Below are 27182 nucleotides of genomic sequence, written 5' to 3'. Positions count from 1 at the left end.
CAACTCATTTATCTAATTCAGTCATCTTGATTATAGCCTCATGGACCTTCATTTTCAGAGGAAGAATTTTGTAACAAACAGCCTACACAACATGCTGATTACTGAACAGTTAATTCTAATTAACTTGGCTATGGCAAGAGAATTTTGATAAAGTCCTAGAATGCAAATATATTTTGGTTATCCCGGACCAACGTCTATAAAATAAAAACTCACAGCAAAGTCTCCAGATGAGACATCAGAGTGATAGAAATCTAATTTAAAGAAACAAATGAGCAAATTAAAATCACAAATAATTTATTCTTCCTTTAGAGTTGATGGAGTACAGTTTTAAATAGCAATGAAGTACACAGTGGTGGAAAATTGGCACAGAACCTACAAGCATTTCATTCATAATAATGCTCCTCATGCGTTATCTGTTCAAACCTTGATGTGCATTTTCTACTGATCAACTTTAAGCTTAAAAAAAAAAAAAGTTCTCCCTTTAAAAACAATGGACAAATTGAAAATTTTGATTTTCGTGTATGTTTTGCTCATTCAAATACTATGTATTACAATTGCTTTCTCCCTGTTAAAACATCATGGCCAACTGTGAAAAAAATATTATTTTATCCCTGGGCTAATTTTATTTTTAAGTTACGTCCTTCATAAAGGTTGCCAAGAAGTCCTGAATGCATGTATTCTTGCACAACAGAATATCCCTTCACATATCTGAACTACAGTCACAGGATGGTCTCAAAACCAATTTGCCTACTACGCTATTGATCAGCGGGCTGCTCTATCTCACATGCAACATTATAAGCATCAATGCAGTTCACAACAAAATTTGGCATTTACCTCACCAGCAGGTTTATATGTGATAATCTAAAACATACCTTGGTCTCATATTAACTAGTAAGAAAAATGGATACACACAAAAAATGCCCCCTTTCTAAAGGTATTAATTCCCAGATAAGAAAGTTTAGATAGAGGTTTACAAATTCTTCTATGCTAGTTTGTTACATACAAATTATCCAACTAAAGGTTAAAATACACTACACAAATACAGTTTGACCTGTCTTCAGTATTAGTTTTTTTAATTCTTTGCATATTCAAACCAGGTAAAATTAACATTGTCATGTTCTTTGTTACTGCAATTAGAAAGGGATTACAGCTTGGTTTATGTTAAGCTGTGACAAAACAACCTACAGTTTCAACAATTTTTCTGGGTGCTAAACCATGTTGCAAAAAATTGTCAAACTACGTTAGAAACCATCTTTACAAAAATGCTTCACTCAGAAAAATTGGAAAGCTTAAAAAATTAATTCTTTGCACAAGACTATATCATACTGTTCTTGATTACCTTCCTGTTTAGGTAACTGGGATTCAATTCTTTGTACACGAGCCTATCGGTAATGTACAGTATACTATGTCTTTATTCACCTTTATTATACACCATTTTGAGACCAACACAATCAAGCATTTACCATGCCCCCATCCATATTAATAGCAGATTTTTGATCCTGCCCAGTGAGTAGTGTACTGTCTTGCATATTCACCACATGAAAAACGTAATATACAAAATATTGCTGCTGTAAAAAGTGTACATTTCCCCCTTCCCCTTACAAAAGAATCTGTGGAAAAAATATTAAATTCCCATAACCTTCATAAACATACAAAGCTTTTCACGCCTTTCAGTCTGTAACAGTCTGTTTGATGCACAGTTCCGAACTCAATGAAAACTGGTTATGTCAATGCATTTTCTGTCCAATATTGCCATCTAGAGTATAGATGTGAAATCAGAGTTTTTGAGAGGCTACAGCCTTTTATAACTAGCCCATAAAGACTGGATATTGTAAAACAGCCATTTATCCACAATATTTTTCCAAAAGCTAGATGGAATGGGAGATTCTCTTCACAGGGAGATGTCCACAGTGCTGAGGAGACAATATGGCTGCTAATAGATACTGGAATGTAAGTACTTTTTCACTGCTGATAGTTTCCATATTGCCCCTAAAAGATAAATTTAAAAATATGATTAGATAATGATTTTTTTATATATAGTAAAAGTTGAAACAAGGCAGTATCCAAAAAAGTCATGCCACTAAGAATCCAACACACTTGAAAACATTCATTTTTATTCATATACATGGGACAGTGTTTCATCTCAGAAGTTCTCTAAATTAGTCTGTAAATTACACTGCTGATTATATGTTTATGGCCTGGAGTTTAATTCTGTCTGAACAATTTTTCTTGAATTGGTATTGGTAATTAATAAAAGATTAAATAAAAGAGATTATGGTAAAACTGTCTCTAACAAAGAATACAATAGAACGGTTGAATACTAAACTGGAATTTGAGCAGCACTGAAAGAATTAAATTACATACAAAAGCACAGAAATTCAAAGTTAAGGTATCCACTCAGCCTTTAACTCATAAGTACTGTCCACATATTTTCAGAGCACCATAGAATAGACTAACACATGTAGTTCAAAAATCTGTGTGATCCAAGGCACATCTAGGCAACCATTAAGATGTAGATGGCCAACTTGTCCTATGGGAATCATAGAATTGCAGGACTAGGTTTTATCTAGACCATCCCTGACAGGTATTTGTCTAACCTGCTCTTAAAAATCACCAATGATGGAGATTCCACAACCTCCCTGGGCAATTTATTCCAGTGCTTAAGCACCCTGAGAGTTAGGAAGTTTTTCCTAATGTCCAACCTAAACTGCCCTTGCTGCAGTTTAAGCTCATTGCTTCTTGTCCTACCCTCAGAGGTTAAGGAGAACAATTTTTCTCCCTCCTCCTTGTAACACCCTTTTATGTACTTGAAAACTTATGTCCCCTCTCAAGGCAGGTCTACACCAGAAGCACTACATTGGCGCTGTGGGAAGACACTCTATGCCAACAGGAGAGCACTCTCCCATCAGCATAATTACTCCACCTGTACGAGAGGTGGAATCTACGTCAGCAGGAGATCATCTCCCACTGACACAGTGCTAGAGTGGACAGCGCTTAGTTCGCTGTAACTTGAGTCACTCGAGGGGGGTGTTTTTTTCACACCCCGGAACAATATAAATTACATCAACTTAAGCGGTAGCGTAGACCTGCCCTCAGTCTTCTCTTCTCCAGACTAAATAAACCCAATATTTTTCAATCTTCCCTCATAGGTCATGTTTTCTAGACCTTTAATCATTTTTGTTGCTCTTCTCTGGACTTTTTTGAATTTGTCCACATCTTTCCTGCAATGTGGTGCCCAGAACTGGACATAATACTCCAGTTGAGGCCTAATCAGCATGGAGTAGAGTGGAAAAATTATTTCTTGTGTCTTGCTTATAACAGCCCTGCTAATACATACTTAATCCACAGATTTGATGCATATGATGCATAGAAATACTGGCCTCATTACTCTCCTCCAATTCCTCTGATCTTTTCTGATATATCTGGGGTGAACGGCAAAGGTTGGAGCAGAGACATCAGTACATGCTTCTCATGATCATACATAGGCTCGCTGCAGGTACACAATGGGGTTCAGGATTTGCAGAAAACAAGGGGGCATGTTTGGGAATGACCACTCTACACAGCACAGTCACCCCTCAATCCCACCAAGGTAATGCAGCATAAAACACTTCTGATAATGCCAGCATTACCTTAGATTGTTTCTCTCACCATAAAGCACTGCTCACCCACAGGAGGTGGTTTTCAGGGCAGCTGCCAAAAATAGCACAGTTCCTAGGGGAGCAGTGCTACTGGGGAGAACAGGGAAAGTCTTCCACAAATGGATTCCCCTTGGAACTTGGATTATTCAAGAAACTGGAGGACTAGAACCTTTGCAGAGGGAGAGAAGTTATCCCTGGCCCACACCAGAATGATTTGTAAGAAATTCAGCAAATAAAAACTTCTTTTCCCCTCTGTTCCCCCTCACTCTCTCAAAGCATTTTTCTACGCCTACTTCTTGCATTTGGAACTATGGCCCTTCGTACACTAAACTATTTTTTAAGACTCGGGGCTAAAAAGTTGTTGCACTTCTCGAGTTTAACAAGGTTTTGTTGCTTTCCCCCGCCCCCTTTTAACATATGTGTGTACAGAGAGAAATCTGTTCTCCCTGAAGGTACTCTAACCACAGTTACTCATGGGAAATATGTTTTTCTTGTTCAAAGTCTAAATAGTCTTGTTCAAAGTTGCTTGTGGACAAATTATTAAGATTTTATTGTTAAAAAATCCTAGCTGTGTAGTAATATATATTCACTCATAATGTCCAGCTTCCTTATGCCCAGGAGAGTAAAGGCCTCTATTTTAATAAAGTTTACAATATAACATTCAGAGAGATACTAGGCAACATTTGCTGTTTTGTAGCTTGTAACACATAAAGGAGAAAATCCTCTGCTCTATGTCTAATCTTAATAACTAGGCACATGTACAAGGAACAGAGAGGAAGAAATCAATTCTCCCTTCTCCATGGCCATTAAACAGCTGCTGAGCCACTCTGGTCCAATGGCTGGAATAGCCTCTACAGGCTCTTACTCAGTTTCCTGGGGATCCTCAGGCTCTGCCCTCCCCGTACACTGCCATGCCGGGAACCAGTACAAACTGAGGATTCCAGTCTGCATGGGTCCCTCCCAACAACTACGCAGCAGAATTACACTGCTTGGGCAGGCTAGTTGCCCTTTGTAGCTGCCAAGAAGGGTGGCTGGATTTGCCCCTAAGGGAATGCTTTAAAAAAAAAAAAAAAAGAAAAGAAAAAAAAGGCATTCAGCCACGTTCAATACAGAGCAATAATAAAATGTGACCCTGCAAGATGCTTAGTACCCTCAACTTCCACTGAAGTCACTCTCATCACTAGGCTAAAATGATTCACATTAATTTTGATACAGTGGTGAGCTGTTTATAACACAGTAGCTTTGCAAAGTTTAGTATTGTCTGGCCAAATCAGAAAAGAATGATATAGACTAATCAACTCTCCCAGCTGCATGTGAATAATTCCAATGGAAATAAAAAGCAATGAGAGTTACATATATCCATCCAGGGGAGACAATACCCCAACATTCATTAATAAAACAGTAAAATTAACACACAAGAATTAGTAGATTTTACTAAACAAAGTTGTACCTGGTCATATCCATAAGGCCTCTGTTGTGGTGGCTGTGGTGGTCCAGGCTGTGTGGGCCTATAAGCTGCATACTGCTGGCCTTGCCCTTGTGGATAGTTAGGATACTGAGGTCCTGGACCACTCTGTGAAGGACCTGCAAATCATTAAGACAAATAAAAAAAGGGAGGGGTGAAGAAAAGAATGGTAAAAATATTGCATTGTGCAACTAGGAACACACCAAGGAAATACCACCATTACTTAACAAGCTTAAAGTAGGTAACCACATACATACGGCAAATACAGAGAGTTACATTCTTTGGTGCCTGCCACTGGATCCCCTGAAGACCAGACAGAGCCATAAAGTTCTACAACTGGTGAAGGGGTGCTTGCTCTTACACAAACAGGCAGATCTGTTTCTGGAGCAAAATGTGACTTGCGTAGACAGAAATTTGATTCAGTGCTGACAAGTGCACATTTTACCTAATCACTGAGCAGCCATCAGATGGTAACAAATTTGGTAACTTTGGATCTGTGAGAGGTTCAAAGTGATGATCTAGAGGATAAAATCTCCATATTCCATTACCATTCTCTTCAGGCATCACATCCACCTGAACTATGCTGCCTCAGTTCTCTGTGCTTCTCCTGGTGTGGGACAGAGCCTTGAGGATTCATAATAATTACTGGGACGCTGATTGCAAATAATTGATTTTTTGCAAATTAATGAGTAAGCAGATAAATATTAAGTAAAGCACGGATACTACATCCCAAAATGTACTTTGTTCATCTCACAAACGTAGTTCAGTTTTATTTATGATAATTCTTTACAGTTTACTAGTAAATGTTCATAAGAGATTTTGTAAAAAAGAATTAAATATATTAATTTAAGACGTCATTATCTACTTAAGAAACTAATCGAAAAGTGAGCTAGTTTGGGTGTGCAAATCATGGTGTGTGTGTGGATAAGCAGTTCTATCATATTTGTTTCACCTCTTTCTTCTAATGTTTTTATTCTGAACCCCAGATTTTCAAAATGAGTGTATGGAAAAAATGAGTCAAATTTGTCAGATTTTATTTATTTGCTTTTTTAATGCTCTGGGTACACATGAGAATATTTCAAAACTATAACACTCCAGTCCCAACTTCAAAAAGAAACTCTCCCAAATCTAACTAGATCCTTTACAAAGCACTACCACGAACCCAACTAGGTCAGATCTGAAACTAGTATTTACACGCACAATCATGATTGCATACACAATCTCACATACAAATTATGGAACTGGTTTTCACGGTCAATTTTTGAGAGGATGTTTATTTTAAGATGAATGTGTAACTTTTTACAGTACGAAAGCAAGGACAATTTAAAATGTGTAGTATGCTCTGTTCTGATTCAAAATCTGCAGGAAAAAAACACATGCACTCTGTGCTCCTTGTTATGAATCCAAGCGGTTAACAGTCCTAACAATAATAATGTGGTTTTCCAATGCTACCATACATTAGTGTGGGGAAATTCTTAGTACTAGCACAAAATTATCTCTTAAGACTACAGCTGTGCAAGTATTTTTTGTTACAGTAGTGGTACAAATATCATCAGAGAAAGCAAGAACTTAATGATCCAAGCTCAACTCTAGTACATAAATGTTAGGTGAGAGTCTATGCTGAGTGTCTAAGAGGTGCAACACAGAACTGGAAGCCCAGCAGCACAGGGAATTAAGACGGCTTTATGGGGTTAAGATAGCTATTTTTGTGCTCTCCTGATCCTAGGCTCCTGTATGGACTGGAAAGGCCCTCAGTATAACTTAGCTCTGGGACCGGCCTAAGTTACATATACCTCTCCTATGGGCCGCAACACAGTCTAGAACCTCTGCAGTGCTATGTGCTGCCCCAATATCCCCCTCCTGGCCACAGCTCCACCCCCTCAGGAAGCTGTATTCTGCAATTTCTGTGCTGGGGGACTCTTCCCCCAGCTGAATACAGGGATTTTAGGGCCCCTTTATATTGGTCCAGCCATTTCACCCACCATAAAGGGGCTTAAGCAGAGATGAGGATCTCACTCATAGTCTTCCTTGTGAGAACTAGCTTGTTGTCAGCTACTTACCATAACCCTGCTGTTGTCCTGGATAACCTTGCTGGCCTGTGTACTGCTGCTGTTGTGGAGGGTAACCCTGCTGCTGAGGAGGTCCTTGATATGCATCTTGCTGCTGACCATACTGCGAGTTTCCTGCAAAACGGTTGCAAGAAAAAAAAACAATTAAAGATGTTTACTACACTTCTATTTCTCTCTAAGATGGACAGCCAACAACACATGAACAAAATGAAAATGCAATCTTGATTTCAAAAACTTAATAAAACAAAGAAAACTCAAACCAAAAAGAAGGAATTCGGCCAAACAAACTGCAGTTAAAGCCAAGTTTGCAAGGTTGAACTGCAGCTTTTTCAGCATCTCTGCCAAACAACCAGTATATTTACTGGAACATCACAGTCATAAGATCATGACTATGCTAAATAAAATAAAAAAAGACAAAATTAAAGACATCTACGAGAGCACAGACTAGCTACACAAGATCAGCAAGCTGTTTCCTAATGGCACTATATTTATATATATACATATATATATATACATATACACACACACACACACACAAAAAAAAATATATATACACAAGTGAACCAATGGATTTATGTTTAAATAAAAAATTTCCATTGGAAAAAAAAGTTCTCTAACAGTGTTTTAGTCATTTTACTGTTGTTAGAAATGGCAAATTATGGTTATATATTTTAGATGTTTGCAAGAAATTATTTTGAATGCTTCAAGTTCCCTGCAATTTTCAAGACAGCCAGCAACTAGTATTCTACAAGAGCTTTGCATGGGTATAAATTGTTTTGTGCACGAATTTTCGTTCCCATAGGTGGTGGGGGAGGGAAGGGAATGTATGTGCGTATGTGTGTGAAGGTATATAGATACCTCCTTCGTAGTAATGTTGTGAGGAATCCTCATAAGGCCTATCGTAGCCTTGTTCAGGATACGACGGTTGCTGATAACCGTAATCATTATGACCTACATCAATTCGACAAGAGACAGGAAGAAACGTTAATGGCCTCTGAGTGAAAACCCTAAAAATATTTCATCTTTCAGAAAAATCAAAAAAAAGTCAACTGGAAATACATAAAAAAGATTTTTCAATTGTATTAGCCAAAGATTTACCAATATGATTTCCTTTCATATTGAATTAACATGTGACAGGGAACAAAAGCTTAATGCACTAGTTTTAGCAACATCATAGGCAGGGATGGTCTTAACCTTCTGATAATCTTTGTTGGTGGGAAAAAGTACTTTATCTTTTATTTTAAAAAAATGAAAGCATTTAGGCCTTTCACATGTAAATAACCTGAATTAAATTAGAATGAACAAAGGACGCAATTATCATACTTTGTCTAACACCTGTTTGGCTGATCTCCAATTCAAAAGCATATGCTAAAAGTAGTGTGAAATATAACAAAGCTCAATGAAGTTATGAATCACATATTTTTATAGCAAATTTTGCTCAGAAGTGTCAAAAGAAAAACTTCTCAAGGCTGATTTTTTCCCCCACAAACATCATTCCTAGCAATCTTAAGACGACATTTTCCCTGGAGAATCTCATTCATCAGCACAATCATTAAAAAAGAAGCTTCAATTTCAGAGGCTATGGGTCCCTCTGGCTTAGGAACCAAAACATGAGAAAAATACCCTACCTGTTTGTTGTTTTAAGACCCAATATATTTCTCCTGCAGATTACTAAAATGTACTACCATCATAGTGTCCTCTTGCGAAACTCAAGTCATGAGAACAAGCTTTCATTTTGTTAAAATTTTAGCACAAATTTTATCAAAGTGCCTAAATAAGGCAGAGAGCAAGAAGTTCTAAAAATAAATGGTCTTTGGTACAAATGAAGAACTAAACACAAACGTCTTAAAAACTGACTCTGACGCTCCTACATCATTATTAGTATACATTTTTATAGATTATTATTTTAACATATCCACTGCTGTTTAACAATAATACTTGCTGAAGTTAACAGAATATGGTGGATCCTTGTAAATTCATCTGTACTGATAATGTTCAACTGAATGCATTAAATGCATTAAATGCATGAATTACCTTTAACTATTTGAAAGTTATGCAGCTAACTCTTTTGGACAGAGTAAATGAGATCATGTGTATAACACAATATAAGTTCCAGAACTAAGACTGTATGATATGATTTAACATAGCTTGTGAAATATCTTTGAATGTACACAAATGAAAATCAGATGCCCACGCCTATATACAATAGCTTTAGCCCTGGCTAAAATATTGATTTTTAAAAATTAAAACTTTAAATTCAAATAAATAATTCATTTCAATAAGTGTTTACAAATTTTGCTCTGAAAAGCTGATAGGATTTGAGGTTTATTGAGCTATGAATGTTTTTAAAATTGTTACTATTACCATGTTCCTTGGACTTCGCAAAACACACCATTAAGTGGCAAGCAGGCTATCACAATAGCTATGAGTCAGCCAGTATTTTTCCACAAATACAGTTTGTTCACCCAACCTCTCCCTAAGCAAAACCAAAACAAATTAAAAAAGGAACCCCATCTTCTAACTTACAGTATAATCCTGATTCCCCTTGTTCAAATACACTATATACAGATCTCTTACTTCAAAGAGGAAAAAGGACTGATTTGTGTAATGTTAATGTAGAGTCTGATCTGAAGGCATTGAGGGAATTCCACAGGACCATGCCTTTCAACAAACAAGCTCCTCAGGGCTGGGACTATCTTATGCCTTTATCAAGCAGTATGTATGCTTAAGGCCCACACCACAGCAGCAACAAAACATTTGTGCAATTTGTTCTTAAAATCAAAAATAAATTATGTTATAGGATAAGATCATAAAAAAAACAAAACATTGTGCTTATAAGCAAGTTTTTTTATTTCTGTATTCTAGCTATAAAAATATATACTCTGTCTCTTTGTACACATACAGTATCATAAAGCAGATGTATAACATGACTGCTTTAATTCAGATCAGTTATTATACATACACAGAAGAACCCTCCATACTTGTAGCTAAATGAGAGGATTCTCATTATAGAATATGAAAGCCAATATTAGGGTGTCAAAATAAAAGTATTACAAATGATGTACTTTGAGCAAGCTGTAAAATTAGTTCTCTTTAGCATCTTAAATTATAGTAACAATTCTGAATTTAGAAGCTTTTATAAATACAAGATCTGTTATGGTGATCAGTTACTAACTATTTTCACCCCATTCTATAGTTTTTGAGTAGCTGTCTACATTGATATTGGGCAGGTATAGAAAATGGGAAAGTTAACATTATGAGAGATTACCATCAGGGTAATATTGCTGGTTCATGCCTTCTGGAGGACCTTGTCCACCATGACTGTATTGGTCCCCATAATAGTCTTCCTGGCCTGAGTACTGCTGTGGTGGGCCTGAAAAACCACAACCAGTCAATACATAAGTATCTTGTTTTTTCTGTTAACAAGCTTGCTAATTTCTGGTTTTAGTATGAGAAATGTTTCTCAAATGTACTCCCCACCCACGCTGTTGCATTTCAGACAACATATTTCATCTACTTGCTTGGCTGCACTAGACTCCATAGCATATACAGTAGAACCTCAGAGTTACGAACACCTCAAGAATGGAGGTTGTTCGTAACTCTGAACAAAACATTATGGTTCTTTCAAACGTTTACAACTGAACATTGACTTAATACAGCTTTGAAACTTTACTATGCAGAAGAAAAATGCTGCTTTCCCTTTATTTTTTAGTAGTTTAATGTTTAACACAGTAGTGTACCGTATTTGGCTCTGCTGCTATCTGATTGTGTACTTCTGGTTCTAATTGACCTGTGTGATTGACTGGTCAGTTCGTAACTCTGAGGTTCTACTGTATGTGACTCTAGCTCAGAGTTCATTTTAAGAACACATGTAAAACAGCAACAGCACTAAGCTATGCATCAAGAAAAATACAGACTATCTTTTAAAGAGGACTGCAGTTAAGAAAAAAATTACAAGACTGTGGAATATAATTATATTTTCTCTCACTTTCCTCTAGTGGTTGAGCAATTTTAGAACCAAATGGGTTATTTAATTATTTTCCAAACATATCAAACTTTTGTGACAACAAACTGAATTCTACTTCTTCATACAGCAGGTTCTCTGGGGTGTAAACTCTTTGGACACTCTTTTTATTCAGAAATGAGCTTGAAACAAAAGAGATATAAATTTCAAAATTCATGTCCAAACTAGTAGCTTTTCTGCTGCAAGAGCTACGTTTAAGAAGGAGGAAAAAATATACTGGAGACAAAGAAACCTGAAATTGTGCACATAGCAATTTCGTTCAAATATGATGTAGACAAAAAACTATTTACAAAAATTGCCAAGATCGTTATTTAAACTAATCTGAGAAGTTCAATGTAGAGTCTTACCTTGCTGTGGTGGCCTATACGGAGGAATCTGTCTCTGACTCATCATGTGATTTCCTTGGTTAACTTGGCCCATCATTCCCATTGGTGGCTGCTGGCCCTGGTAATGTTGCCCACCTCCCTGTGGCATACTATATTGCTGGGAAGGAGGTGGCTGCTGGTGCATCATTGGACCTGTAGAGGGGGGAAAAAAGCAACTATAATGTCTTTTCTAAATCGTGATCTGTATTAAAATACTTTAAAACAACGTAACAAATCAAATCTTAAACTATTAATAACCAAATCCACACATATATGTCAAAAGCAGTACCATCTAGCATTGCTTAATTCTGGAGTTATGCAAGCTGAGGTAATTAATTCAGTCACGAATTTACAGAACAGAACTTCTCCAAAAGGATGAAGATGGTTGCAAGAAGGTGTTACAGCTTTTTAAAAACAAAACAAAACAATGGGCATGTTGTATTTTTCATTCCTATTTTCCTCATGCTCAAAGTTAATGGAACCATTTCCACTCCATTTCCATTCTGGATCAGACCAAAGGTCCATCTAGCCAAAATCTTGTCTTCAGACACTGGCCAATGCCAGATGCTTGAAAGGGAATGAATAGAACAGCGAAATCATCAAGTGATCCATCCCATAATCCAGTCCCAGCAACTGGCAGTCAGAGGCTAGGGAAACCCAGAGCATGGGGAGGCATCATTGAAATTCATGGACCTACCCTTCATGAAATTATTTAAGTCTTTTTAATCCAATTATAGCTCTGGCCTTCATAACAACCCTTGGCAACAAATTCCACAGGTTGACTGTGCATTGTATGAAATACTTCCTTTTGTTTGTTTTAAACTTGCTGCCTATTAATTTCATCGGGTGACCTCTGGTTCTTGTATGAAGTGAAGAGGTAAATACATTTCCTTATTCACTTTCTCCACACCATTCATGATTTTATAAATCTCTATCATATCTCCCCCTTAGTTGTCTCTTTTCCAAGCTGAATAGTCCAAGTCTTTTTAATCTTTCCTTATATGGAAGCTGTTCCATACCCTTAATCCTTTTTGCTGCCCTTCTCTACACCTTTTCCATTTCTAATGTACCTTTTTTTAGATTGGGGCAACCAGAACTGCACAGAGGACTCAAGGGGTGGGTGTACCATGGATTTATATAGTGGCATAATGATATTTTCTGTCTTATTATCTATCCCATTCCTAATGCTTCCTAACATTCTGTTAGCATTTTTGACTGCCACTGCACACTGAGCAGATGTTTTCAGAGAACTATCCACAATGACTCCAAGATCTCTTTCTTGAGTGGTAACAGCTAATTTAGACCCCATCATACTGTATGTATAATTGGGATGTTTTCTAACGTGCATTACTTTGCATTTATCACCACTGAATTTAATCTGCAAGAAATGCATAATTCTCATGCAACTGTAACTACAGAGGTCACTTTGTTCCTACTACAATATTCTCAGATTAAAACTACACTGCAGTTAAGATTGGAAGTACACATCAGTAATTACATATATTTTTTTAAATGTATGTTACTTAGATTAAAAGCTGTCTAGAGCCAGGATAGTATTTTCGTTACATGTCTAGCCCAATGGGGTTCTAGTCCATGACTGGGCCACCAAGGCACTACCACAATACAAATAAATAATAAAAATAAGTTTAATTATCCTAAAACAAAAGCATTATAAACTCAGAAAATTCAGAGACAAGGCTAAATTTATAACAGCATTCAAACAACCTTAACTCTGCCCTGTACTGACAACCATATGATTGTGATTATAGATTAGATTAAACTACTTTTTAAAGAAATATTAGAATCCCTTCTCCCTTCATGGTGTCATCACAGGGAGGTTAAGGTATCAGATTTCACTAAATCTTAACAAGAGGTAAAATGTGAAGAGTCTACGTTATTCCACTATTAAGATCATTAGGGCAAGAAAAGTCCAACAAGGTGCTAAATTGTTTGTATGTCTGTTTCTTTTCTAAATCCTGATCTGTATTAAAATCCTTTAAAACAGCATAACAAATCAAAACTTAAACTATTAAAAATAATTTTTTCTTTTCTTTTTTTTAAATGGTCAGGTGCTAAACTAGGAGCAGAAAGTATCATAGCAGAAATTTAATGGCAGAAAACTAGCTAAAAGCAGCCAATTTTGAGGATAGACTTATAAGAGGAATATTACATGGTAACATTCAAGAAAGTTAAATCAAATTAACTGAAGGTGTGATTGTAAAGTGCATTAAACCTCTGTATGCACGCTCTCATTCAGAAGTGGACAGACTTCAGTTTAGTTTAAACAAATTGTAATTAAATTAATTAAGAGCACAGTAAGAGGGAGGCTGTTCTAAGTGTGTTAGTGGGGGAGGTAGCCAAAAAGTTCTCAACAAGAGGAGGCAAAAAAGCAGCATTAAGGAGAAAACAGATGTTCCACATTTTCTTTTGAAGATAATATAGGCCATTAATTAAGACCACAGAATTAAAAATCCTGCTTCTGTTCTCTAGTATGACAATTTCTATGTTCCAATTTTAAAGTACTGAATAAAAGTGTTAAAATGAAGATGCTGAAATTATTTTTCACTTAACTGAAATTGTATTTCATATTCTGGATTTTCCAAACAATTGGACAATTCAGACCATTCCACTTGACTACAGCTCTGTCTGAAAGTACTGAGAACAAGAACAGTCTTAAAGAAATAAAAACTAGTTGCCATAACATTCCTAGATCTCAGGAAAGCTTGTTAATTAACAATATTAATATTAGTCACAATACAATGTGATAAAATGTGTTGGCTCCCCATGGTGCAATGTAGAGGTTTTCTATTTGCTTTTTAAATTAGAACTTCATTAATGCTTTGTAAAGCCACAATGAGAATCCACTACTCTGCATCAGCCTAACTGTGTATTATGTTAATAACAAAGCACTTGGCTTCTTTCCAGTTTGATCCAAGTCTCCTTTATAAGGATGGCACCAAGAAGATGAACCATGAGTTCTATCAGTTTCCAGAATGGAACCATTTCATGCAGCAGGTTGGGGAGGTGTAGTTTTTGTTTGTTTTTTAGAAGGGTTGGAGGGTGGGGTCCAGTAGTGGTTTTTTGTTTGTTTGTTTTTCGGTTACAGTTTTATGCCATATTTAGTTTCATACTTAGAATACAAAACTGAATAAGACTATAACAAAAAAACAACCCCCACTCTGCAAAAAACAAACTAAAATATTAGATGACAGGACTCCCTTTTTGATCTGGTTTGTTGTTGTTATTGTTATTAATGATTTATTTACAGCCCATCTGATGGTTTGCTGCTCTAGAACATATTCCAATGACTGTGAATTGTTCATTTTGGAAGAGAGGCCCAGAATGGGAATGTCTGTGAGGACTACTGCTGACAGAGGAAGAAGATTGCAGGAGAGTTCCATTAGTATGTTATACGTTAATTCTCAACTATAGGAAAACTTGAGAATTTTTGAAGGAATAGTTAAAGATGCAGTCATGCTGAAGTTTACTGCCACCCAATGCTGAAATGGTCTCATCTATAGTTGCAGATAAGAGGTTACATCATGGAAGAGGCCACAAGATTCCTCTGTGTAAAGCAAATCACGCTTATCTTTGCGGGCTCACTTTCAGGAAAAGTATGTCTTCGCAAATGTCCACAAATCTTTCCCCTGGAGGGAAAGACATGGCTTTTATTGAGTCCAGGATAGCTTTAACAAATATTATTATCTGAGTGGAAAACAGGGTAAATATTCTGCAGTTTATACTCCAGTGACAGAGCCAGAAGAGTACCCCGAAGTTACCTACTACAGGACTGGCCCAACAAAGAAAATAACAGAACGCCACTAGCCGTCACCTTCAGCCCCCAACTAAAACCTCTCCAGAGCATCATCAAGGATCTACAACCTATCCTGAAGGACGACCCATCACTCTCACAGATCTTGGGAGACAGGCCAGTCCTTGCTTACAGACAGCCCCCCAACCTGAAGCAAATACTCATCGGCAACCACACAACAAAAACACTAACCCAGGAACTATCCTTGCAACAAAGCCCGTTGCCAACTCTGTCCACATATCTATTCAGGGACACCATCATAGGGCCTAATCACATCAGCCACACTATCACAGCCTCGTTCACCTGCACAGCTACCAATGTGATATATGCCATCATGTGCCAGCAATGCCCCTCTGCCATGTACATTGGGCAAACCGGACAGTCTCTACGTAAAAGAATAAATGGACACAAATCAGATGTCAAGAATTATAACATTCAAAAACCAGTCGGAGAACACATCAATCTCTCTGGTCACTCGATTAAAGACCTAAAAGTCACAATTCTTCAACAAAAAAACTTCAAAAACAGACTCCAACGAGAGACTGCTGACTTGGAATTAATTTGCAAACTGGACACCATTAAATTAGGCTTGAATACAGACTGGGAGTGAATGTGTCATTACATAAAGTAAAACTATTTCCCCATGTTTATTTCCCCCCCTACCGTTCCTCACACATTCTTGTCAACTGCTGGACATGGCCCACCTTGATTATCATTACAAGAGGTTTTTTTTCTCTCCTGCTAGTAATAGCTCACCTTACCTGATCACTCTCGTTACAGTGTGTATGGTAACACCCATTGTTTCATGTCCTCTGTGTATATACAATCTTCCCACTGTATTTTCCACTGCATGCATCCGATGAAGTGAGCTGTAGCTCACGAAAGCTTAAGCTCAAATAAATTAGTTAATCTCTAAGGTGCCACAAGTACTCCTTTAAAATAAAGAGTACTTGGTCACAAAGCTGGAACCGACAGCTAGCTATGATGGGCTGATAACTGGTGAGAAGAATTCCTATAACACAGGAGCTCTGCAGGAGCTGCTGCAGCATTTAGGAACCCCAATGAAGCATACAACATTTAACTGCTAATGTCTTCTAGGATCTTGGCAGCTTAGAAACTCCACAGGTGACTGGAAGCCCAGACAAATGATAAACAGACAAAACTTCATACCTTTTGCAAGCCTTGCTCATGTTACAGGGAAAACTTAAAAGATTCTTCAGCAGGATCTCTAACCCTTTAATATGCCAAGGGAGCAATCTGTTATTCCTAATAAACCAGAAATATCTTTCCAATATGTATCACTAATTGAAAAATAGCAGAAGGAACTAACGCTTTACAAGGCCTTCACCTTGCAAACTAGATTTGAAGTTTCTAGGCCTCCTCATTTTTGAGAGGACATTTAAGAAACTAAAATAATAATTTGCCAGATGGGCAAAACACCTAATATTTCTAATTCAAAGCAGTTCAACTATTTAAACCTTTGCATTTGACAAGTAAGATGTGGCATCTGTTGAAAGCAGACTCTGTTCACAATCAGCCATGCCTTTATTTCGTCAAGGTATAATTCCTATAGGTAACTACCCTTTAAAACCATCTGAAATTGAAGTCAGTATAAAATGAAATGCATAAGTTTAAGATGTTGCGTTTTTTTTTTTTTTACTTATGAATTCCAAATGGTTGGGTCTTGGTTATATTTGAGACTGTCTTGCCTTGTGTGTTCCACCATGGCAATAGCAATCAGCACAGGTGTTCAAACTAACAGCCCTCTGTTTAAATGGGAAGGGGCTGGTAGCAGGGCATTCAGAGTGAAGGGTCCTCAACAACTGAAATCACTTCTTCCCTAGTGCCTGAACTGTGTGACAATCAGCACCCTATGTTAGGCTCATTTATCTTTCCAAAAAGAAAAGGAGTACTTGTGGCACCTTAGAGACTAACCAATTTATTTGAGCATAAGCTTTCGTGAGCTACAGCTCACTTTATCGGATGCATACTGTGGAAAGTATAGAAGATCTTTATATACACACAAAGCATGAAAAAAATGGGTGTTTACCACTACAAAAGGTTTTCTCTCCCCCCACCCCACTCTCCTGCTGGTAATAGCTTATCTAAAGTGATCTCTCTCCTTACAATGTGTATGATAATCAAGTTGGGCCATTTCCAGCACAAATCCAGGTTTTCTCCCCCGCCCCACAAATCCACTCTCCTGTTGGTAATAGCTTATCTAAAGTGATCACTCTCCTTACAATGTGCCACAAGTACTCCTTTTCTTTTTGCGAATACAGACTAACACGGCTGTTACTCTGAAATTTATCTTTCCAGTCTTTTACTGACTGGGTAGGAGACTGCTGTTTAGGATTTTGGAGTATACGGAAAAGGAGAAGTTTGCTTCACTGGAGTTAGTGGTGTTTGTGATCTCTTACATATTTGTTTGTAACTACTGTACAGTGGCCAGAAGTCTGGAAGGATATTTTATATATTTAAATAAATAAAAATGTCTTTAAAATCTTACCATCAGGTTCAGCAAACAGTCCTGCAATGAGCCCTCAACAACTGGAAAGGCAAACATGACATCCAGAGCTATACTTCGGCTGTTTAACTGGGTAGACAACATGTGTCTAACGTTTAGTATATGGAGACTAGTGAGTCAGAGATACTTGGCTCACATCTCAGCTTGGGCAGGGGAATGGGGTCTACCAAAGTGGTCTGCAGAGGGACATGAAAAACAGGATTCCTGAGAAGGCTGTGTTATTTATTTTGTCCTTTTTTGTTAAAACATAGAATCATAGAATATCAGGGTTGGAAGGGACCTCAGGAGGTCATCTAGTCCAACCCCCTGCTCAGAGCAGGACCGATCCCCAATTAAATCAAAGTACTTGAGTTCGATAGTTTGTCACCATAATGCAGGAAGGTCAATTCTGTTCAATCTACATAAGGAAGTCGTTTCTAAGTAACTAGAGACTTCGGTTTGTTGAAAAATTCTGCTTACAGCAGTCTCCAGATAGCAAAAATGTCTTGTTAAAATTGGCAAAATATCTTATTCGATATACTGTACCAATAAACTTGTAGGATTTTATACCAAAAAAAAAAAAGGGGGGGGGGGAGACAAAGGGTTTTTGTTCCACATTCGCTCAGCCACTTTACATTCCCATATTCTTCATAAAGGTTGGCTAATATTCCTTGCTGTTTTCTCAGAGTGGTACAACAGCTTCAATATGAGAGTCACCTGTGGAACTTATTAACACTCATTTTCCAAAACCCAAGACGACTAAAATTTTCAGTTGTAACAGGACTGACCTTGTAAAATAATCTTGTGAAGGCACTAGATTTTCATGCAAGGCATTCCTTCAGCAGGTGTCTTATAAATTAGTGCAAGTCAATGATTAATACAGTGGATACTGATAACAAATCACATTACTGGACTTGTTGCCATACTAAAAAGTTTTTTCATTCCTATCCTACTAATACCATCACTCAAATGATAACTTCTGTATGACTTCATACTAGTAACTGCGTACACAGAAAAAGTGTTAAAAAAATATTAATGTTGCAGATTCAGCACTCAAAAGTTAGCAAGTGCCATAATTAAAGGTTACCTATATGCAGCCTTAATTTAGCCCCTGAGCATATGCATCCCCTTTTAATTACATGATCACATGCATTTTTCCACAAGACCACTTCCTCATTCAGTGCACAGGATGGACAGTACTCACTGAACAAGCAGCTATACCATAATACAAGGGTGGCCAACGTGTGGCTCCAGAGCCACATGCAGCTCTTCGAAGTTAATATGCGGCTCCGTGTACAGGCACCGACTCTGGGGCTGGAGCTATAGGTGCCAACTTTCCAATGTGCCGGGGGGTGCTCACTGCTCAACCCCTGGCTCAGCCACAGGCCCTGCCCCCACCCACCCCTTCCTGCCCCCTCCCCTGAGCCTGCCCTGCCCTCGTTCCTCCCCCTCCCCCCAGCACACCACAAAACAGCTGATTGGGAGGTGCAGGGAGGGAGGGGGAGGCGCTGATCAACGGGGCTGCCAGTGGGTGGGAGGCGCTGGGAGCAGGGGGAGCTAATGGGGGGCTGCTGACATATTACTGTGGCTCTTTGGCAATGTACATTGGTAAATTCTGGCTCCTTCTCAGGTTCAGGGTGGCCACCCCAGCCATAATATTTTATCATCATAGTTCAGTGTGTGGCTCATGCCTTATTTCCACCACATTATTCAAACCCTGCCCTGAAGACTGAATTATTAATTTCTTCATGAGTTTTTCTATGGAACACATTACTTATATAGTATCTGACCCTTTCACAAACATTAATGAGTTTATTTTCACAACATCCCTGAGGTGAGATGGTATTATTATCTCAATTTTGCAGATACTAGGGGACAGAGGCATGGAGTGATTAAAGTCAAAAATATCCACTAATTTTGGGTGCTCTATTTCATAGATTCCACAGCCAGAAGGGACCATTGTGATAATCTAGTCTGACCTCCAACATAACACAAGCCACAGAACTCCCCTGATTTAATGCTTGTTTGAACTAGTGCTTATCTTTTGAAAAGCATCCAATCTTGATCTTAAAGTTGCCAGTAATAAAGAATCCACCACAACCCTTGGTAAGTTGTTCCAATAGTTTTTTATCCTCACTCTTAAAAATGTGTGCCTTATTTCCGGTCTGAATTTGTGTACCTTCAACTTCCAGACACTGGATCTTGTTATAACTTTGTCTGCTAGACTGAAGAACCAGTTATCAAAATTTTTCCCCCCCATGTAGGTATCAAATGTGATCAAGTCACTCCTTAACCTTCTGTCTGTTAATAGATTGAGTGCCTTAAGTTTATAAGGCATGTTTTCTAATCCTTTATTCATTCTTATGGCTCTTCTCTGAACCCGCTCCAATTTATCAATATCCTTCTTGAACTGTGGACATCAGAAATGAACACAGTATTCCAGTAGCAGTTGCGCTGATGTGAAATACAGAGGTAATATAACCTCCGTAATCCTACTTCAGAAATTGAATTAGCTCTTTTGATCACAGCATTGCACTGGGAGTCCCTGTCCAGCTGACAGAGCCTCCATCCTGTAAGTATGGCCTACCTTCTTTTTTCCTAGATGTATAACTTTACATTTGGCCATATTAAAAAGCATATATGGTTTACTTGTTCCCAGCTTAACACACAATCCAGATTGCTTTGGATCAGTGGCATGTCCTCTTCATTTTTTTACCATTCCCCCAAATCTTTGTGTCATCTACAAACTTCATCAGTGATGATTTTGTGTTTTCTTCAAGGTCACTGATAAAATGTTAAACAGCGTAGGCCCCGAATCGCTCCCTGAAGGACTCCTCTAGAAACACACATGCTTGATGATTCCCTGTTTACAATTACATTTTGAGAACTGTCAGACAGACAGTTTAAAATCCATTTAATGTGTGACCTGTTGATCATTTCTAGTTTTTTAATCAAAACATTATGTGGTATGAAGTCAAAATCTAAGTATATTACATCAATACATTTATCCTTATGAATCAAACTTGTAATCTCATCAAAAAAAGATACCAAGTTAATTGGAGAGGATCTATTTTCCATAAAACCATGTTGATTTGCATTAATTATATTTCCCTCTTTTAATTCTTTATTAATCTAATCCCATATTAGCTGTTTCGTTATGCTGCCTGGGATCAATGTCAGAGTGACAGGCCTATAATTAACCAAAGTCATCCCATTTACCCTTTTTCAATATTGTTTCAACATTTGCTTTCTTCATCTTCTGTAAATTCCCCAATTTTCCAAGAGTTAACCAAAATCAACATTAACTGTCTAGAGAGTTCCATGGCCAGCTGTGTGATACTAGCAGTGTTACCAGCTCCACCAGTATAATTGTCTCAGCAACAGTTCCTGCTCCACAGTGAAGCAAAGTAATGATTTCTTTAGATGCTGCTCCATCCTCTCTTTGAAAATCCATTAAAGTACTAACAACAAAAAAAATGAGGAGTACTCGTGGCACCTTAGAGACTAACAAATTTATCTGGGCATAAGCTTTCGTGGGCTAAAACGCACTTCATCGGATACTTGCAGTGGAAAATACAGTAGGAACATACACATACACAGAGAACATGAAAAAATGGGTGTTGCCATTCCAACTGTAACGAGACTAATCAATTAAGGTGGGCTATTATCAGCTGGAGAAAAAAAAACTTTTGTAGTGATAATCAGGATGGCCCATTTCAAAGAGTTGACAGGTGTGAGTAACAGTAAGGGGAAAAGTAGCATGGGGAAATAGTTTTTAGTGAGTGTAATGACTCATCCACTCCCAGTCTTTATTCAAGGCTAATTTAATGATGTCCAGTTTGCAGATTAATTCCAGTTCTGCTGTTTCTTGTTGGAGTCTGTTTCTGAAGTTTTTTTGTTGGAGAATTGCGACATTTAGGTCTGTAATTGAGTGTCCAGGGAGGCTGAAGTGTTCTCCAACTGGTTTTTGAATGTTATAATTCTTGACATCTGATTTGTGTCCATTTATTCTTTTATGTAAAGACTGTACGGTTTAGCCAATCTACATGGCAGGGGGCATTGCTGGCACATGATGGCATATATCACATTGGCAGATGTACGGTGAACGAGGCTGTGATAGTGTGGCTGATGTGATTAGGTCCTATGATGGTGTCCCTTGAATAGATATGTGGACACAGTTGGCAACGGGCTTTGTTGCAAGGATAGGTTCCTGGGTTAGTGTTTTTGTTGTGCGGTTGCTGGCGAGTATTTGCTTCAGGTTGGGGGGCTGTCTGTAAGTGAGGACTGGCCTGTCTCCCAAGATCTGTGAGAGTGAGGGATCGTCCCCAGGATAGGTTGTAGATCTTTGATGATGTGCTTGTGAGGTTTTAGTTGGGGGCTGAAGGTGATGGCTAGTGGTGTTCTGTTATTTTCTTTGTTGGGCCTGTCCTGTAGTAGGTGACTTCTGGGAACTCTTCTGGCTCTGTCAATCTGTTTCTTCACTTCAGCAGGTGGGTATTGTAGTTGTAAGAATGCTTGATAGAGATCTTGTAGATGTTTGTCTCTGTCTGAGGGGTTGGAGCAAAGGCGGTTGTATCTTAGAGCTTGGCTGTAGACAATGGATCGTGTGGTGTGGTCTGGATGAAAGCTGGAGGCATGTAGGTAAGTATAGCGGTCAGTAGGTTTCCAGTATAGGGTGGTGTTTATGTGACCATCGCCTATTAGCACTGTAGTGTCCAGAAAGTGGATCTCTTGTGTGGACTGGTCCAGGCTGAGGTTAATGGTGAGATGGAAATTGTTGAAATCATGGTGGAATTCCTCAAGGGCTTTTTTCCATGGGTCCAGATGATGAAGATGTCATCAGTGTAGCGCAAGTAGAGTAGGGGCGTCTCGTCCCCTAACGAGACGCCCCACTCTACTCTGAAGTTGATCGGTTACTTACAAAATACACCGATTTTTGCAGACATTTAGTTTAATTCTTTCCCTGTATTTACTTCTACCTACATCATTTACTTTCCTTATTAAGAGTCAAGTCTTCATAATTAAGGTAAACCTCAGCTGCAGTATGCCCAATACTTTTCTAAAATGATTCACAAATGTTATAAAAAAAATGCTCCCAGACCCACTGCCTAACAAACACACAAAATTTAACAACTTACAGCCAAAGGTATATTTGCTCCGATTTGCAATCACAGCCATGTTTCTAGTGTACTTTTTCTTAACTACCAGATTTCTTAGAGCTGTGTAACTACGACTGTGGCTAATCTCAGAATCATCAGTTTTCTTGCTTTTGCTAACAGTAACTAAACTCGTGGTTGGACTGTCTTCTGTACTAACACTGACTGGATCTTCCTGTTGATTTGAACCTCTAGCTGACCTAATAAAAATAAAAAGGATTCCTTCACGGACAGACAGACAGACAGACAGATGTGCAACAAAACATGGAACAAAAGACAATATTGGAAAGAAAAACTCAATCTCAATTCACACTACAGTATTATGTATATTAGTAACCAAAGAGAAACTCTGCCAAAATAAAAAACATTTTCTCTCACAGCAGATGAAGTAAAGGGAGCCCCACACATATTCTTTAGTTGACTTGTTTGACATACAATCCAGATAGATAGATAACAAACATGTTTTAATTACTGCATTTACATTTTGGATTCCATAGTTTGGCTTTTAGAGGACAGTGTATTCAAATCAAATGCAGTAAGACTTTACAACCAGCAAGCGGTGTTCTGCCCTGTCTGTTAAGAGCATGTGTGTGAATACATAGCATAGAGACAAGTTAATAGTTTTGTCCATTGTGGTAGTATGATATTTTTATACTGCAGTGTATTTGGCACTAACACAAGGACCACACCGCCAACAGGATAGAGCATCTCTGCTGTTTATTCTGGATAAATATCTTCGATACAGAATTAATTCTGAATTGTTACTTTATGCATAAAGACATCATCAGAAAATACTATGTAGAAACAGATTTTGTCTGGGACTGAAATTCTATTCCTAATACAAAAGAAACAGGTATTCCAAATTAAAAACATATGTGTGATAGAGAACAGAGATACATATGTATACATAATATTAGATAGTCTCCTATATATGTTTACTGGGACTATCTAATCTTAATTACTCAATTAATCCATGAGATTGAAGAGTGATTTGTGTATCAATACTTAAAAAGAAAAATGTATTGTTTTACCACAGTAAATTTCTACAGGAGATACACACAGCAATGTAGTAACTCTCTTATATCACGATCTTCACTAAATGCAGAATGTTACATAAATAACACTACAAAAAAGACATAGGTTCCCTTCAGATCTGACAAAAGCAGATATTTCCAGTGGTTCACACTATGTCTGAATGTGGCCCAATGACTGAAAACAATTAAGTGACTAAAAGGCAGGAGAAGAGACAAAGGGTGGGATCCACAAAGGTACTTAGGTGCCTCATGCCCATTTTTAGGACCATTGCGATCCAGAAAACTCCAGCTCCGCTGCTGTCTAACTTCATAAGTGCTTAAACTCACTTGGCACCTAAGCTTTTGCCTCTGGACATGAGAACTGGAGCCTCACTCCTGAGCACCTATCTCCTCCACAACTGCCCACTCTAGGCAACCAGATGCCTATCTCCCACCTAAGAGTGAGAATAATTCACAAACCAGAAAGACAGGCGTTCAGCCATCTAAGCTTAAAGAAGGGGCCCTATTCATTAGGTAGCATCTGAGCACATCTACTGGATCAGCCCCCTCAGGCTAGTTTACACAATATAGCCTAGGGGAAAGGGGAAGAGAAAGAAAAGGAGGACCTCCCTTATAACCTTTAGCCAAGTGGACAGGGTATTCACCCAAGATGTGGGAGAACCCCCAGTTCAAGACCCCGTCCTCATGAAGGGGTAAAGGAATTCAAACAGGGACTGGCCACCTCTCAAGTGAGTACTCTAACCACTAGGATACAGAATCATTCTAACTCTATCTCTGGCTCAATTAATATTTAACTATTCAATGTTTCATTGAAGTGGACCAACTTCAACAGGAGAAATTGAGGGACACCCATATCAGACCATTTCCACAGCCTATCGGTTAGGGCACTCAACTGATAGATGATCGACCCAGTTCAAATTACTTCTCCTCCTCAGGCGCCTATCTCCAAGAAAGGAAAGGGGCTTAGCATACACCGCTCTGGTCAGCATCTCCCATGGGCTACCTTAGGCAGTTCCCCAGCTAGCGTGCTGGCTTTTGTGGATCATGTTCTTAGGTGCCTACTTCTCCCCATTCATTGTTTAGGTAGTCTTTGTGCCTAACTCAACCTTTGTGGACCCCAGTGGTTCTAATGATTTTCTAGGTGCCTAAAAGTTAGGTGCTGTGGTGCTCAGCATTGCTACACCTAAGTCCCCTCATGGATCCCACCCAAAGATCCTTAGGGACAGAAAGATAAATATATTTAGAGAAGGAAACACTTTAACTTGGAATAAAGGCTTTTTTCCACCTTTAAAGGCTTACGTAAGAGGCCTCGTTTTCTAGGTGACTCCCACTTAATAGGAATTAAATTTCATTTACCTTGGTTTGGTTGCATGTTTATATTTGGTCTGGGGCCATAGTTGCTCATGGGCTGTCCTTGGCTCAGAGTCATCTGATTCTGCACTGGCATGCTTTGTGAAGATGGCACTGAGTGATTATAACCGCCCATGGACCCATGGCTACTTGAAGACATGTTCATGGAACTGTTTGTCATACTGAGTTGATTAGGCCCAGGTCCTTGCATAGGCATATGGTTAGGTCCTTTGGAAAGAAAAAACATGTTACGTTAAGTACCATTAAACAATCAACAGCAGTCACACTCAGTCACAACACTAATTATATTATGTACTTTTATTAAATCAGGGGGTTGGCTTATGATTTCTTGACTGGATTAAATCATAAAACAGAGTTTGCAATTGTCATTAAGTTTAGTTCCATTATGACTTTACATTATCTCTTATAGAGTAGCTGAAACTTTTAAAATAAAAGTTGCAAACCATCATTCAGCCTTTCTTAAATCCATACTCTGTACAAAGCTTGCCTTTTAGCACTTAGCTCACATACACCTAGATTTCAACACCCCCCTTATTTATCAGTGCAACAGTAGGTTCAAGAGCCTGGCTCTACAGATTTTAATGTATTCATACTAGTCAACCTAGATATTCTTTTGAAACTGGTATTTAATACTTGGGAAATAATAACAAGTACTGAACTTCAGACAGTGCAAAGAAACACCCCCCCACACACACACATAATTATAACCATATTTAACATTAGGTTCTAACATCAACTACAGCCAAAAGCTTACAAATATATTTACAGATTACAGAAAAAAACAGTTAACCTCTCACCATTGCTCCCAGTGAAGACCCAAAGGATGAACAACCTGGTCACACACCCATATGGCCAGTTATACCTCTTCACCCTTTACTCCTCCCTTCCTGGCAAGACAGGTTGGAGTTTGATTGATCTCTTGATTATACCCACTCTCAATGGATATTTTAAAAAAAGTGTATAAGCATGACTGCTTGATAAACTATCTATTCTTTTAGCTGGGAGATGTGAATTGAAGCCCCTTTTCCGTCAATATGAATATCAGCTGTTCACATACTAAATATTTATTTTTTTGTAACTGGAAATTGCTTCTATAAAAGGAATTTTTTTTTTTGCCTCTCTATGGTGGCAGTGGAATACAATTTTATTTTGTACAGCTTTTTTCATATAGGCTTTATCCCCAAAAACTTTACACAGTATTAAATAATATAGTTATAAAGTTAAAATGAAAAAATAAAAGCAGAGAGAGAAAATCAGGCAAGGGAGAAAATTTTCTGATCAGATATGAGGGTCGAGAAGGTAGTGAAATCAGGAAGGCTTATGTAAATGACAGACATCCTAAGAGGGAAGTACTATATGACATGCGGTACCTCAAAGTACCCCCTGTAACCCTCATATTCATCATTTGTGTATGGTTGTGATATTTCATACAAAGCATGACATGTAAGACACCATATGAAAGGTCATGATCTGCTGAAACCCACTCTTCTGTCAAAATATGTATATTGTTAATGTGTGTGATATTATGAGATTTTTCTTTATGGTTGTTATTGAAATATGTTTTGAGTTTGGAAGTCGCCCATTGCTAGCTCTCCAGTGATAGCAAAGGAGGTGATCCACACACAGAAAGGCGTTAAACAACCATTGATCAGCAGAGGAGTTGTAAACAAGACATTTACAATTCTGTAACAGAGGTGCATAAGCACTACACAATGGGAATTGCTCAACTCTATGACTCAGTTG

At 38.1% G+C, this 27182-nt stretch overlaps 1 protein-coding gene across 5 annotated transcripts in view; it reads right to left on the bottom strand.

The window, feature by feature from the left end:
• Positions 1–277: 277 nt before the first annotated feature.
• Positions 278–27182, bottom strand: part of SS18 (SS18 subunit of BAF chromatin remodeling complex) — a 62631-nt gene continuing 35726 nt past the window's right edge. For 3 of the 5 annotated variants that reach the window (XM_084620508.1, XM_084620512.1, XM_084620510.1), the window contains 7 exons: positions 25425–25646; positions 11544–11714; positions 10441–10545; positions 8031–8123; positions 7164–7286; positions 5089–5222; positions 278–1989 (listed from right to left, as the gene is read on the bottom strand). In XM_084620508.1, coding sequence (XP_084476634.1) covers positions 1963–1989; positions 5089–5222; positions 7164–7286; positions 8031–8123; positions 10441–10545; positions 11544–11714; positions 25425–25646 — 875 coding nt within the window. In that variant the 3' untranslated portion in view covers positions 278–1962. The remainder of the gene's footprint in view (positions 1990–5088; positions 5223–7163; positions 7287–8030; positions 8124–10440; positions 10546–11543; positions 11715–25424; positions 25647–27182) is intronic. The other 2 variants (XM_084620509.1, XM_084620511.1) reach the window with 2 other exon arrangements.

The sequence above is a fragment of the Lepidochelys olivacea genome (genome assembly GCF_965140295.1).
Source record: "Lepidochelys olivacea isolate rLepOli2 genome assembly, chromosome: 2".
Taxonomy (NCBI): domain Eukaryota; kingdom Metazoa; phylum Chordata; order Testudines; family Cheloniidae; genus Lepidochelys; species Lepidochelys olivacea.
The sequence above is the reverse complement of the archived record's forward strand: the minus strand, read 5'-3'. Positions and strand labels throughout refer to the sequence as shown.